This window comes from Nicotiana sylvestris, chromosome 1, assembly GCF_000393655.2.
Source record: "Nicotiana sylvestris chromosome 1, ASM39365v2, whole genome shotgun sequence".
Taxonomy (NCBI): domain Eukaryota; kingdom Viridiplantae; phylum Streptophyta; class Magnoliopsida; order Solanales; family Solanaceae; genus Nicotiana; species Nicotiana sylvestris.
Window position 1 is genome coordinate 10002256 of NC_091057.1, and position 15913 is coordinate 10018168.

The 15913-nt window shown below is 37.1% G+C and overlaps 1 protein-coding gene across 1 annotated transcript; it reads right to left on the reverse strand.

The window, feature by feature from the left end:
• Positions 1 to 6157: 6157 nt before the first annotated feature.
• On the reverse strand, positions 6158 to 11480 carry LOC104237732 (uncharacterized). Its single transcript, XM_009791936.2, has 7 exons — positions 10963 to 11480; positions 10175 to 10277; positions 9564 to 10060; positions 9372 to 9474; positions 8012 to 9261; positions 7059 to 7163; positions 6158 to 6941 (listed from the first exon to the last, which is right to left on the reverse strand). The coding sequence occupies exons 1-7, from the start codon at positions 11383 to 11385 to the stop codon at positions 6804 to 6806; spliced, it is 2619 nt and encodes an 872-aa protein (XP_009790238.1). The 5' UTR covers positions 11386 to 11480; the 3' UTR covers positions 6158 to 6803.
• Positions 11481 to 15913: the final 4433 nt, after the last annotated feature.

A 15913-nucleotide genomic window follows, 5' to 3' on the forward strand; every position in this document is an offset into this window, starting at 1 on the left:
TTGAGGACAGATTTGGGCAAAGCAATGGAGCTTTGCTTTATCAGCTGCAAAAGGAGCTCAGTGACACAGTTCAAGGAAGTTCAGACATAGCTGGTTATTATACAAAAGTGAAAAGAATCTAGGATGAGCTTGATAGCTTAGATACATGTGTTCACTGTAGTTGTGATTGCTCTTGTGGAGGGAAGAGTAGATCTCTGAAATCTCATCAAGATGGCAGACTCATCCAGTTCCTCATGAGACTGAATGAGGCCTAATCAGGTGTAAAAAGCAATATTCTGATGGCTTCACCTCTGCCCAGCATCAATCATGCTTACTCCCTATTAATTCAAGATGAAAAATAAAGGGAGATACATGTGGCTCAATACCCTGTTGAATCTGCTTTCATGGTTGCAAGACAACAATATGGAGGTTAGAAGTTTGCAAGTTCTGAGAAAAATGGAAGCTATGAAGGAAAGAAAAAAAATCTTATATGCTCATATTGTAAGAAGTCAGGACACACTACTGAAAAATGTTATAGGATAATTGGTTTTCCAGCTGATTTCAAATTTACCAAAAACAAGAGGCTTCAAAGTGCTGGTACATATGCTAATGCAGCTCTCGCAGCTGAAGATGGTGGAAATTAGACTTTTAATGCCATAGAAAGGGTCATCACTCAAGAACAGTACAACAACTTGTGTCAACTTCTACAACAGGTTAAGTCTGAATCTCAGGGAGATATGAATTTTGAGGTCAATGTCACTGCCAACTGTGCTAGTATACCTAAACATCCTTTCTATAATACTTCAAATTCTGTTATGTGGATCTTAGATTTTGGTGCCTCTGAACACATGACATGTGATTTCAGTCTTTTATTCAATGTGAAAATACTCCCTAAACCTGTTTATATTAACCTTCCTAATTCACAAAGAGTCAGAGTCACTCAGGCTGGAAGTGTGTACATCATGTCAAATTTTATTATGAAAAATGTGTTGTTTCTTCCAAATTTCAGGTATAACCTATTGTCAGTTCATAGATTCTATCAGCAAGCTGATTCTCTCCTTATTTTCTCTGCTTTTGGTGCAATTTTGCAGGCCCCTTCATCGAAGAGGCCAGTGGTTCTTGGTAAACTAAGGAAGGGGATATCTCTACTTCACTCTATCAAGTCTAGTGCCAGTCTATTAAGCAGAATCAAGGACTTTAGTCCATTTCTTTCAAGTTACAATAGGTCTAGCAGTCAGTCTTTATATAGAATCAAGGATTTTTGTCCATCTAGTTCAAGTTGTAGTAGGACTAGTAATCAATGTTTATTTTCAGTTTCTTGTTCAGCAGATATCTCAAGTGATGTAACTCTTTGACATAATTTGGGGTATTTACCCCTAAGCAATATGAAAAATATTTCTACTATCTCTTGTTCATCTTCATCTACTTTACTTGATCATTGTGACATTTGTGCAAGAGCAAGGTAAGTTAAATTACCTTTCCCGTCCAATTCAATCTCCACAAAAGATATCTTTGAGCTAATTCACATAGACACTTGGGGACCCTATAAAGAGCCTACTCATGATGGTTATAGATATTTTTTTGACCATAGTTGATGATTACAGTAGAGGGACTTGGACCTATTTACTTAGTACAAAATCCAATGCATTCACTGTCCTAAAGCAATTTTTAGCTATGGTTGAAAGGCAATTTGACAGGAAAGTTAAGGTAATAAGATCAGACAATGCCCTAGAGCTTGGAGGGAGTATGGAGTCCTCATTTTTTCTTGCTTCTAAGGGGATAATACATCAAACTAATTGTGTTTACTCTCCTCAACAAAATGGTATTGTTGAGAGGAAACATAAGCACCTTCTAGAAACTTGCAGGGCCCTATTGTTTCAGTCCAAACTCCCTATTTCTTACTGGGGAGAATGTTTACTCACAGCTACATATCTCATAAATAGATTTCCTTCCAAGGTTCTTAAGTTTAAGACTCCTTATGAACTTTTGTTTGGTCCTCCTTCTTATCATTCCATTAAAGTTTTTGGTTGTTTAGTCTATGCTTGCACTTCATCACCACACAGAACCAAACTTGACCCAAGGGTTGTCCCTTGTGTTTTCCTGAGATATCCTACTGGAAAAAAAGGGTATAAACTGTTAAATCTCCTAATCATGAAGATTTTTGTGTCTAGGGATGTCAAATTTCATGAATCTATTTTCCCTTTTCCTCTTAATACAAACAAATAGGTTGTCTTCCCTAAGGAATCTCCACAACCTTCAGATTGTCCTGTGGTAGCACATTCACCTACCCCTCAGTCTTCTTATCCTACAGTCAGTACACCTAACAGTCCAGTCTCACAGCATTTTCAACCTTGTTCTCCTACAGATAATTCACCAATCTTTCCTACCAATGTTGATTTCTCTCTTATTCATTCACCCAATCAATCCTTACACTCTCAGCCAATTGTCCCTTGCATTCAAGAAATTAGAAAATCTACTAGAACACACAAAACTCCTGCCTATCTACAGGATTATGTTTGCAATTCTGTCTTTCTTACTAACTTGATTGCATCATGTTTTTCTGCTCCAATTTTATCAACTATTCTTCCCCTTTATGCGCTCTCTCTCACAAACCAGTCTATGTTTAACTCTATATCTTATATCATTGAACCTACATCCTATTCTCAAGCAGCCCTTCACCTTGGTTGGCAAGAGGCAATGGCTAAGGAGTTTGATGCCCTTAAGTTAAACAAGACCTGGGATGTTGTACCTTTGCCTACAGGAAAGAGAGCATTACCATGTAAATGGGTTTACAAGGTCAAATACAAATCGGATGGATCATTAGAAAGATTTAAAGCTCGGTTGGTCATTCGAGGGACATACAAAGGGAAGGGATTGACTTCACGGAGACTTTTTCCCCAGTAGTAAAGATGACAACCATTAGGTGCATCCTTGTTGTGGCGGTCAAAAAAGGATGGGATATTTTTCAGTTAGACGTGAATAATGCTTTCTTACATGGTGAATTGCAGGAAGAAGTATTTATGAAATTCCCACCTGGAATGACACCACATTCTCCCAACCATGTGTGTCTCCTAAAGAAATCCCTTTATGGACTGCGGCAAGCCTCAAGGCAATGGTATGCCCGGCTCATAGCAGCCTTGAATTTCAAAGGATATTGTCACTCCCTCAATGACTATTCATTATTCTTCAAAAAATCAGAAGGGAAGATCACTATACTAGTTGTCTATGTAGACGATATCTTAGTTACAGGGGATGATCCTATTGAGCAGATTCACCTTAAAAAGTTTCTTAATATTGAGTTTAAGATCAAGGACCTCGGGCAGGCACACTATTTTTTAGGTATGGAAATCATACGTGAACAACATGGTTTAATCTTAACACAAAACGTTATACTTTGGACTTACTAGATGAATTTGCCTGTTTTGAGTTAAAACCAGCCCCCTCACCACTTGATCCTACTAGAAAATTACGAGCCGATGAAGGAGACTTGATACTTGATCCCACTTTTTATCGCCGCCTCTTGGGAAAGTTGAATTTCCTGACTCACACTCGCCCAGACTTGTCTTTTGCGGTTCAACATCCAAGTCAATACATGCAAGCTCCTCGTCAGTCGCACGTTGATGTCGCTTTTCACTGTCTAAGATATCTCCTAGCTGAACCAAGTTTGGGCCTTTTATGAATTCTGATCAATGTCTCCGCCTCGTCGCCTTTTGTGATTCTGATTGGGGAACCTGCCCTGTGTCTCGTCGATCCATCAGTGGTTTCTATATCAGTTTTGGGGGTTCACCTGTTTCATGGAAATCAAAGAAGCAAACTTCAATTTCTTTATCCTCTGCTGAGACAGAATATCGATCTATGAGGAGAGTTGTAGCAGAGGTTACCTGGTTGGTTCGTTTGTTTGTCGATCTCGCAATTTCTCCCTCTCTGCCAGTCACACTTCACTCCGATAGCCAGGCAGCTATCCATATCGCAAAGAATCCAGTTTTCCACGAGAAAACCAAGCACGTGGAACTTGATTGTCATTTCGCCCGGCAACAATTTCTTGTCGGGATCATCTCCCTCTCTTATGTGCCTTCTCGTAACCAGCTCGCTGATGTTTTTACCAAACCTTTGTCAGGGCCAGTTCATCGTTCCATCATTGGCAAGTTGAGTGTGACTTTGCCCCCCTCCAACTTGAGGGGGGTATTGGAACCAGCTTCACGAAGTCTACAGATGAAGTGAAGAATGAGGATTTGAAACAAAATGTCGATACAAACAAAGGAGATCAGACCATTTTATCTCTAGTGGGTCAAGTTAATCAGGGTCATTCATCAACTGTTATTACAATGATTTAATCTAGTCCATTGATTCTTTGCACATGCTGCACACGTGACCAAGCACAGTCAACTATATCTAGAAGCTTCCCTATTCAGATAAAATCAGTGATACAGTTTGCATAGAAATAATTTATTTGTAAAATTCTTTGGATTCTTTTAGTTAGTTATGAGCTAAGCAATAGAGGTAGGACACCTGTAGGTGTGAATAACAGATTTTATTTCTTTTGCTTTGTATATATAGATGTACAGTCTTTCAATGAAATATACAGAGAAGAAACTTTATACATTTTTCTGTTCTTATTCCAATATATATATATATTATGCATATATTATACCTCTACCGGCTATTTTAAGTTTAAGTGGTTGGGTGAGCTGCTATTTGATTAACTCTTCATAATTAAATTATTATGAAGAGTTCAAGCTTGCACTTTGAATTGCGAACGTGTAGTACAAGCCAAAAAATCAGCTAAGTACTAATTTTGTGGGTCATGGGTCAAATGATGGTGCTGGGCTTAATTGGTTTAATTTTTGTGGGCCCACGTGGTTGCCCACTTTCCTAACTCGCATAGTTTCTATTTTCAAGGAATTCTTTAGCTTGTTAGGACTTTCTCTTTTTAAGAAATTATATTCTAACAAATTTCCATAGTTATATTGTATGTATGGTTAATGGTAGCCTTTGATGTGCAACAAATGGAAAGATCATTTCTGAAATATGACGCATGATCTTTTCCTCTTTTTATTTATTTGAGTTGTTAAAATTGGCTAATTTTACAAAGTTGTTCGATATTTTTCTTAACAAACTAATAAAATGGACCTTCACAAACAGCATACATTCTAGAGAAATTACCAGTTATATCCATTTATAGGTAGTTCATTATAAAAATTGTTTAATTGATAAAATATTACTAATATTAGCCAATTAGCTATTTGTAGCAAGAAAATATCAATTTTTGGCTTTATTTTGAGTGGGTGTTATTAGAATAGATTGGGCACAACTTAAGGAGCTTGAATCTCAGCTTTTAGATGATTTGGTGAAATTTTGAGGTGGTTTGAATTGAAAATTCGATAAAAACTGAACATGAAAAAAATGATATGTGTATCACACTGTGTATCATTTGTGTATTGCATATGTATCATATTTGTATCTATTGTGTATCACATGTATATCCATGTATACCTGTGTGTAAGATACATGTGATACATGTTTGATACATGTGTCGCAGAAGACTTTTTTGAACTCGATTTAATTACGAATTTTGATACAAAACTAGTCCAAATCACCTCCAATCTTCCTCAAATTTTGTATATTGACTTATCTATATATTTTCAATGAATTTCAACTATACCCATTGAAAAAGTTCCTTTTTTATTTAGATTTTATAAATATTGTATATATTTTTTGTATTTCATCACCTTATTTGATACCTCATCCATAAAATTTCCTTTCCGTGTTGCTAATCACGCTTAAAAATATGGAAGGTGATTTTTGCATATAATTCTTTGAGAGAAAGAACCCTATTATTTGGTTTTTCAATTTTTGTTGGCTAATTTTGGTAAATCTATGATTAATGATTATAGGTTGGTAAATTGAGATTTATTTGGAACATTTGTATAAGTTTTTCTATACAGTTTCAGTATTAATATTCTTCTTGGGGAATTATATAGGTCTGTTGATTTCTACTCCTTACTCCACAAGAGCTCGAAAATACAGAAAACAAAAAGAATTGTAAAATGTTCCTCAAAGAGAACTCTCCTAAAGTCTAGATAGGATATTGAAATTAATTGTCAAGATAATAAAAGCATATACAGGATATTGAAGTTAATTGCTTTCCTGTGTTTCAAATTGTAGTTTATTTCAAATATCCTCGTTAAATTGAGTGACCATTTAATTAACTCAAAGAAAATGTGCCGAACAATCCAAAAGAAAATGTGCCGAACTAATAGCACATAATAAAAGCAAAAGAAAAACAATATGATAAAAACTGAAATTAGTGAATACAGCAACTAATACTCCTTTTTCTTTAAATAAAAAGGTAGTCCGGTGCACTAAGTTCCCGCTATGCACAAGACCCGAGGAAGAATTGAACCACAAGAGTCTATTATACGCAATCTTACTCTGCATTTCTGCTAGAAGCCATTTCACAGCTTGAACCCGTGACCTCCTAGTCACATGGCAACAACTTTACCGGCTCCTCTTCTTTTTCTCTATATCTTAGTCCTCAAAATAGTTATCAAGGGAGCAAACATTTGAGTATGAATATAAAGATATTTAAGTAGGGACTCTACAAACATCAAACTTTAGCCCATAGTTGTAGAAGACACTTTTCCAGACACAAAGCTATCACTTTGCAGTAGTGAGTACGAATTATCTCATTTTAGAAGAGGTATTAAGAATTATAGCTTCAAACATAATTATATAATCTGGGATTCTCAACTATCTATAAGTCCCCTTTGACAACTTGTTCCTTATCTGGTTCCAAGTAAAGCTAACACAAGCAGGTATTTAGCTCACTGATGCTTCTTTCGGCCTCGCTTTGCCCTTGCTTTGATATCTTCTTTCTCAGATTTTGAACTGAATGATTCTATCTTTCGAACAGCTTTTTCTTCTATATTACTGGCAAATGTCACTCTTGGCCGGTACAAGGGCTGCAGGTTATACATTGAATTAGTAAATGTAAATAAATAGGATTGAAATGCTAATTTGGACAGGATTAAAAGTTGATTATGCTTAAAGTTGTAATAGAACATGCACTAGTTAATTACCGGGACGCTGCAGTGATAGTGGAGCTCGTTATTCATTTGGCTAAGGCGTTCTTTTGCTAGTTGTTCTGCTTCCAATGCTTTCATACATGCTTCTTCAACCTCAAGCTTGAGTGCAACAAAGTTACATGAGATCATGATTTTATAAGAGTTACAATCATTAAATGGATAAACATAGAACAAACATATTTTCTCCTACAGAAAGAAACAAGACCAAACAAAAAAGTTTAAGAATAAAGCCTAAGCTTCAAGTAACAGGGCTGCAATATGGTGCATTGGAGGAACATTTATTTTCGATCTCACTGGAATTTGAATCATTCAATTATGAACAGAATTAGATAAATTTCGTTTAATTTCATTGACATGAACATGTAAATAAATGGCTGAACAGAAGGGAAAAAACTGAAGTATCACATGAATTATCAATTTGGCAAATTGATGATCTGCAGAAGCAATATCCAATTTGTTTCACACCAATATGCAGGACCCTTTAGGCTTAAAGTGCCACTAGAAAACAAGTGTTATACACAACTAGGGAAGATATGTTGCAGAACCAAGAGTCGAATATTTCCAGTAATTGAAGCATAGGAGCACCTTGAATTGGTCTCGACTTGACAATTTCTGAAAAAAATGATTTTTTTTGGTAAAAGAAAACAAGAATTTTATCTTTTTCTGGAGTGACATGGTGGAAAATCATTTTGCACTATGTTGTCAAAGTGGATCAGTTGATGAAACTCAAAATAGAAGATATTTCAAAGTTCTGAATAAACAATCATCCACAACAACAGGGCGCTTGCTATGAGGTACTTTCAGGAGTAGACATAAACATAACTAAAGCAGCTGACCTATGCAATTCGGGACACATGAAATGACGAGTAATATGAATAGAAATGTATAAGCATAACCTGACAGCAAGAGACACAGTTATCAAAAGGAGTAGTTAATCTAGTCTTTACCTGAGAAAGTGGTATAGGAGCAAGGTCGTTTTCACTAGAAAGGTGTTTCTCCAAGAAAATACGCATATCAGCCAACTCCTTCATCAATCCCAGAGCAACTTCTTCAGAATCTTGCATCTGATTTGTAGAAAATTCAAATGCTCTCTCAGCATGCAGGCGAAATGATGCACAATTCAGACAATTACACAGACCTCTACATCCCCTAGGATTTCTCTTTAATATCCCTTTGTTAAGAAGATAAGGACGAGTAACCAAATCATATGATGATTCATTCGGAGCTAATTTCTGATGACAAATAGCTGGTTCAGGGCATCCATTTTTGTTTGGAGCATCACCAACACCTATGCAGTCTCGTCGACAACCAATAGGCTCAGATTCTGAGATTTCTTGTATGGACTCCTTGCATAAGGTTTTGGGGAGACCATCATTACTATATTCTGAGAGATCTGATGGTTCAGTGAAAGGAGATGCTTTGATCAAAGCAACTGCTTCAACCGCACTACTCTCTTCATTGCTATCTGCCAACAAAACCTTGCAGCTGCTTTCTTTAGTGATAGGCTCAGGTTCTGACATCTTGAGGAAAAGCTCTTTTCCTACAGTGCCAGTCGGGTCACAGCAATTTGAATCTATTACTTCAATCAAATTGCTAGCTTCTTCATGACAACCTACCTTCAAAGTCATGCGATCACCTTCAGGACTAACAGGCCCAACTTTTGGAACTTCTACCCCATATTCACTTAACAAATCTTCAAGACTGATAGGCAAAAGGTTTGTGGTATCTACTTTATATTCTCCAGTTGAAGTTTCAGGACTTACATTGGAGCTTGATGTTACTCCTGGACAATTTTCTCCAGTATTAAAATTATTGATCTCATTATTGAGACATTCTGGTTCTGACTTTTCTGTAGTACTTGTATCAGTACACTCTGTTTCTGATTTTCTGATTTCCACGTTAAGTAAAGTCTGTGGATAGGCAATGTCATCAGGAAACACTGAACTTGGCTTCTCATTGAATGATTCCGCAGCAGAACTTAGATTTTCCATGGGGAGACAAGTATTTAAGCAGTCACTCACATCATTGGCTGAGATGCACTTGGATTCCAATATCTTTATCTCTTGTTCTTTAATTTCATCTTTCATAGGAGAATATTCTTTATTCGTAGGAACTTCTTTACTCACGGACATCAAAGGTTGATTGCACTCCAAGTCCCTCTGAGATTTAGTATGTCCATTTTCACTTGAAGCACCTCCTAAGAAACATGAACATGGTGATTAGCCTACAAGCATTGGTTTTTCATGGGAATCCATTTTAGATACACCTAATATATATGCACCTAAAGGAGTGGAAAATGTGACTTACCGGAATCACTTTTTGCAACATCCATCAGAAACGGGAGCAGTCTTCTGTAACTAACAGAATTTACAGCTTTGAACACCTTCAGCCTAGAGCAAGGATTTAGAGCCTGTAAAAATAACAATTTATACAAATTTCAGAGACACTCAAACAATCTTTTACAACAACATAGCTATTCAGAGCTTTAGTGATATTTACCAATTTGTTCCTCGAAGCACTGCCATTTCTCCCAGGGCTCGAATTAGACTTCTTTACAATGCAGCCATTTCTTCTACCTGATGGATGACCAGTAAAAAAATTCTGTGTCTGCTCCGCAGTATGTTCTATGCTGGCTCCCAAGTTGCTCACATCTGCTTTACATAAAATGTCAGCATCTGGTGGTGTCGTCTGGACACATTCTTCCAATGCCTCAGGATCAAGTCCTCCCACCTTGGTAAACACTTGAGGATCTACTCGAGTCTGGCTCAAGACACCAGGGACATCATTGAGGTCCTGCGGGTTGCATGATATATTGACCTCAATCTGCTGACCTTCAACACTCCTTAGCAATTTACTGACATCAGAATTAGCACCAACATGTTTATCTTCAGAAGTAGAACCATTACTAGCCATTGATTGCAGATCAGGTTTCTGATAACTCAAAGTTGGACTGTCGGACTTGGATTCCATATCACGTATCTCAGTTTCTGAAACATCTACAGAAAAGAAGCATTGTCTTAACTCTAGTTACACTGGAAAACTTGGAAATATTGAAAAGTTTAATCCCCTTAATCATCATTTGCACTAGGAACAAAAACTTAAAAAGATACCAGTGTACTCTCTTGCAGCTTCCGTCAAATATGGTAGCAATCTTCTGTAGCTAAATGAGCTTGGAGCTATGAACACCTTCCTCCGAAAGCTCGAACTCACAGCCTAGAAATTAATTTAATTAATTAAGAAAGAAAGAAAACAAACTAATTTTTCAACCAAACCAGAATTTGTCCTTGTACAATCAACATGTATGCCCGATATTTTCATAACATGGTAAATAACTAAGAAATTGCTTACAATTGACACCTTCGTTAAAGTAGACACACAAAGATGCACAATCTGATATAATACAAGCTGTAGAAACTTTTGAAAGCTAGTAACTCAAGTAGACACTCATATGAGCACTATCTAAAGCAATCTCGAACTCTGAATATGAATTACATTAACAATAAAAAACAATCAAAGAGAAATTTCTGCAATTTACTTGATTAATGAATCAAAAGTTATCCATATACAATCATGCTAAGTTCCCAAAAAGGTAAAAACTTACTTGCACACGAAATGTCTCTTTCATTCACACATTTATCACTTAACAATTATTAAGTGAAATGTATTTTCACTTTAATTTAAACTGCTAAGATTAAATTATCTGGTTTTGTGTAAATACCAAGTACAAGCAAGATTCTACCTAAATTAAATACATGATAGATTGTTAATAGAATTATTTCAACTCCTGGTTAAAATTTCACAGGAATCATACAATTTATATAAAATATAAGCTAGCTAACTCAGACACATTATTACAAAAATTGATATGCAGTAAGCAAGAATGAATCAAATATCTTACTGAGTTACTCTTCTGAACACCTCCATTCCTATTTCCATTACTCTCAGTTCCAATTTTACCATCTCCCTTTTTCTCATTTTTCTCCTCGAATAACGGCGATTCGCTTTTCTTCAAATCATCATCATTTTCTAAAACAACTGAAGGTGAAGAAAACACTCTTCGAGCACGGAGATCCTTGACTGGCGTACGAGACATTTCACACAGATCCAAAGAACCTTCTAGATTCTGTACGATTAGCCTTTTGAGTTTCTTCACAGGTGGATCCAGTTGCTGGAGCTGGTGATCGGAATGCTTGAATTTGGCCGAATCGACCCGAACTCTACCCGATCTGTTACAATGCATGTAGATCTGAGATTTGCTCCGTGTAAATTGGCCTTCCATGATGGAACTTCCTCTTCCGCTTCCGCCTTGCTTTCTTTTCATTTTCTTTTTTTGGATTGTGAGAGCAAATGGGCAGACAAATTTCTTCTAGTGAAATGGAGCTGTGGAATTAGGGTTTTAGGGAAATGAAAGAGGAAAAAAGGGATAGATATGGCGGGAAGGTGGAGTTTCGTTTAGCTTTAGCGGGAAATAATTGGCGGGAAATAGTTAGCGGGAGTTTGTGGACCCTCTTTTGTCAAACGGCTGGATCATTTCAAAGTTCAAACAGCCCATTAAGAATTGGGCGAAATACAAAATAGGGGGAGAAATTCAAAAATAGCCAGATTTACAACTGGTCATTCAAAATATGATGGATATGACTCCAGCATAATATGATGGAGTTCCAGCATAAGTACACTAAAACTCCAGCATAATATACTGGAGTTCCAGCAAGTATAATTGTCCAGTATAATATACTAGAATTTGTAGCACTGGTGCTCCAGTCTCCAGTATATTATACTAGAGTCAGCAAAGTATACCGGTCCAGCATAATATGCTGGAGTTCATACACAGGTGCACTGAACTCCAGTATATTATGCTGGACCGGTTTTTGTTGCAGCAAAATAGTGGCTATTTCATTGACTTCGTAAACGCTGGCTATTTTTGAATGACCAGTCCGAAAACTGGCTATACCGTGCTATTTTTACCAAAATAGGCCGATCGGCCGAAATTATTTTGCATTCACTAGCCAAAAGGTATATATAAAATATGTATACTTTTTGTATATTATTTTTGAGAGCGACTAACACCAGGGGCAGATGCACCTTTAATGAAACGATGTCATGCGGCATCGTTTCGGTGAAAATTTTTACTAAGTATATCTATTAATACTGTAAAAAAATGGATAAATAGGAAAAACCGACACTTGTTGGCAAAAATTGTCTCTTGGTGTATTGGTTATATGTTTTATTTATTTTTAAGAGGTCAAAGGTTCTGTCACGATCCAACTACCCCTCCGTATGAGTATCATGGTTGCACCTAGTCTTAGGGACTAGGTAAGCCTTACACTAATTAAAACAACAATATTATTTAGATAATATCTAACAATTTGAAATAAAAATCCCTTTAAATTCTATAATTTCCAAAAGCGGTGGTACAAGTCATAAGTTCTACAAAGTTCGCTACAATTTCTAAATACAGTTGTATGGAAATAAATACAACAGTGTGAATAAAAAAAAATAGGAAAGTGACTCTGAAGTCTGCGGGCGCTGCAGCAGGGTTACCTTGAGTCTCCTCGGCAATAATGTGCACAGCTACTAACGATCAATACCTGGATCTGTACAAAAAATGTACAAAAGTGTAGTATGAGCACACTACAGCGGTGCCCAGTAAGTATCAAGACAAACCTTAGTGGAGTAGTGACGAGGAACAGTCAAGACACTCAGTGGTCTAATAAACAGAACAAGCAGAAGTGTAGGGACAACAGAATAAAATATATCTACATAAAGACTACGCAATATGGCTAACAATACAACAATTGCAATAAGAAAAGAACAACAAGTATCAGCGGAATACCATAAAAATGACACAAAAGATTTAATGGAAATACAACCTAAATCCGAAATCACAAATACAACAAGGACAAGTAGTAACCCAACAACTACGACCACTTTCGTATCAGGTTTTTGTCAACAAACTCCACGAGGTACCGAACCTTAGACAAATCACGACTTACGGGTCTCAATACCTGGACCCTAACACTTGGTATCCTGTACCATCATAACACCTCATAACCGCACTAACGACTCACATGCCAATAGAGCCATTTTTACAAAAAGGCAAGTAACAAGGGAGTGCATCTATACTCAACAATATCAAGAAAACCTCTTATCCGAGAAGAGTGCTTAACTACATGTATGCTTGTGCAAGTGTCCTGATATAGTTAATACCAGCAAATAAGAATAAAGAAAAGAACAGACAGCACATAGAATGTTTTTCCACAACTTTCACAAGATAAAGTTCGCGCATGTGAGTATACCACTACACAAATATCAACAACAAGAATGCCCCCAGGCCATCACAAATCATCACAAATCAATCCTTGACATAGCCCACCTTGTCTCGCCATGTCTCGCCATGTCTCGCCATACGTACATAATAATGCTCCCACCTTGTCTCGTCACAAGCGCAACCCCTCCCCCCCACGTATATATATCCCGCCTTATCACTTCGCATGTGCAAAAATCAATAGTAATAAAAGCACGACAGAAACTTCGTGCAACCCCATAACAACAACCGCACGACAGAAACCTCGTGTGTCACAATGTCAACAACCGCACGACAGAAACCTCGTGCATCACCACAACAAGTACAACAACTACAACAACGATAACAATATAAAGTACGACAAGTAAATCAACTCAAGAACTTTAAATCACAAAGAAGCGGTAAAACCAGTTCACAAGGAATAACCACAGTATAGAATGCTAGACGTAAAGAGAACAACTCAACAAAGAAAAAATAACATGTAGCAACGATCCCACAATATACAATTCAGCAACAAGGAAGCTAACACGAGTCAAATAATTTTCAATAAAGACAAGCCATCTAAGATATATGATATCTAAGCTTCTTTTAAAGTTGAATAATTTACGAAGGATATTCAACAATTCAATTAAGGATAAACAACGAAAGGATAATCGTAACCTCAATTAAGACTAAACAATTATAGGATGAGATAATAATAATTCCAACCAAAGATAGCAGTTATGAAAATATAACATAACAATAGAAGAGGTAAAATCTTCGGTTAGGTCAAATAAGATTAAAATAGGCAATAAGAGCGAATCCTAAAGCAATTAGTTCCAATTTAAGCATATAGGGGTGAATCTAGTAAATAGGAACTCAACCGTATCAAGAACAACTTCATACAAAGTGAATATAAGGACCTAAGAACCGTAAAAGGACAATTTTCCACAAATAAGTCAGAGCACGCACTCGTCACCTCGCACACACGATCTACAATCAACATAGAAGACTCAAATTCTAAGGGGAAATTTCCCACACAAGGTTAGGCAAGATACTTACCTCGGAGAAGACAAACTGATACTATAAAATGAACTTCTTGGGTGAAATGACCTCCGGATGGCTCAAATCTAACAAAAATAACTTCAAAGCACAAATAAAACTCATAAGAAACTACTCTGGATCATAGAATCTCAATCTTTATCAAAATCTAAAAATCGGTCCAAGAGTCGACCCCAGAGCCCGCACTTCGGAACACGACAAATTTTACAAAACTCGAACACCCATTCCGATACGAGTTCAACCATACAAAAATTATCAAATTCCGATACCATTTCGCCTTTCGAATCATGATTTTTTTCATTTTGAAAATTTTCTTCAAAAACCAACATTTTTCTCAACTCAAAACACAAATTAAATGATAAAAATAAGGATAAAATAATGGAAGATATTAAATCTAGGCGAAGAACACTTACTCAATCGATTTGCTTGAAAACACAACAAAGAATCGCTCAAAACCTAACTCTATAAGTCAAAATATGATGAAAATGGCCTAACCCTCGATTTGGAAAACTTATATTCTGCCCAGATGATTATGCATCGTGAACGCAGAAAAAAGGTCGCGTTCGCGGAGAAAAAAATTGAGGCTGCCAAGAAAGACTTTTCGCAAACACGAGTGAAGGGACGTGAACGCGAAGAGTAAGAAATAGAAGCTTGAGGAACGCGGGAAGAATGACGCGAATGCGAAGAAGAAATAGCCACCAGCCCCAGCTCCTAATTTCTACTATGCGAATGCGAATGAGGGGCTGCGAACGTGAAGAAGGGGAAAGGCAAACCTTCGCGAAAGCGAAGAAGAATTACGAGGTGGTCAGCAGTAACACTTCGCGATCGCGAAGAAGGATACCAGAAGACAGAAGAACATCAGTTCAAAATAGGAGGAAAATGACCCGTAAGCCACCCAAAACACACCCGAGGCCCCGGGACCCCGACTAAACACACAAACAAGTTCTATAACCTAACATGGACTCACTCGGAGTCTCAAATCACATCAAACAATGCCGAAAATGTAAATTGCGCCTTGAATCAAACTTATGAACTTTCAAATCTTCCAACTTCTAAAACTCACGCCGAAACCTATCAAATCACTCCGGAATGACGCCAAATTTTGCAGACAAGTCCCAAATGACATGACGGAACTGTTCCAATTTTCAAAATCGCATTCCGACCCCGATATCACAAAAGTCAACCATGGGTCAAACTTCTCCATTTTCCAAACTTCAACTTTTTTCCAACTTTCGCCAAAATGCTCCAAATTACCCTATGGACCTCCAAATCCGAATCCGCACACGCGCCTAAGTCCAAAATCACCATACAAAGTTGCTGACATCATCCAAAACTCATTCCGGAGCCGTTTACACAAAAGTCAAATTCCGGTCAAATTCTCACCACTTAAGCTTCCAAAGCTAAAATCCTTCTTCCAATTTGACTCTGGATCATCCGGTAACTGAACTCGACCACGCATGCAAGTCGATACACATAATATGAAGCTGCTCAATATCTTATGCCG

Coding starts and splice junctions, on each gene's coding strand:
- LOC104237732 (XM_009791936.2), bottom strand. CDS start 11,385: ATGAAAAGAAAGCAAGGCGGAAGCGGAAGAGGAAGTTCCATCATGGAA. Junction 9,475..9,563: donor GTGCTTCGAGGAACAAATTG/GTAAATATCACT, acceptor TTATTTTTACAG/GCTCTAAATCCTTGCTCTAG. Junction 9,262..9,371: donor TGTTGCAAAAAGTGATTCCG/GTAAGTCACATT, acceptor CATGTTTCTTAG/GAGGTGCTTCAAGTGAAAAT.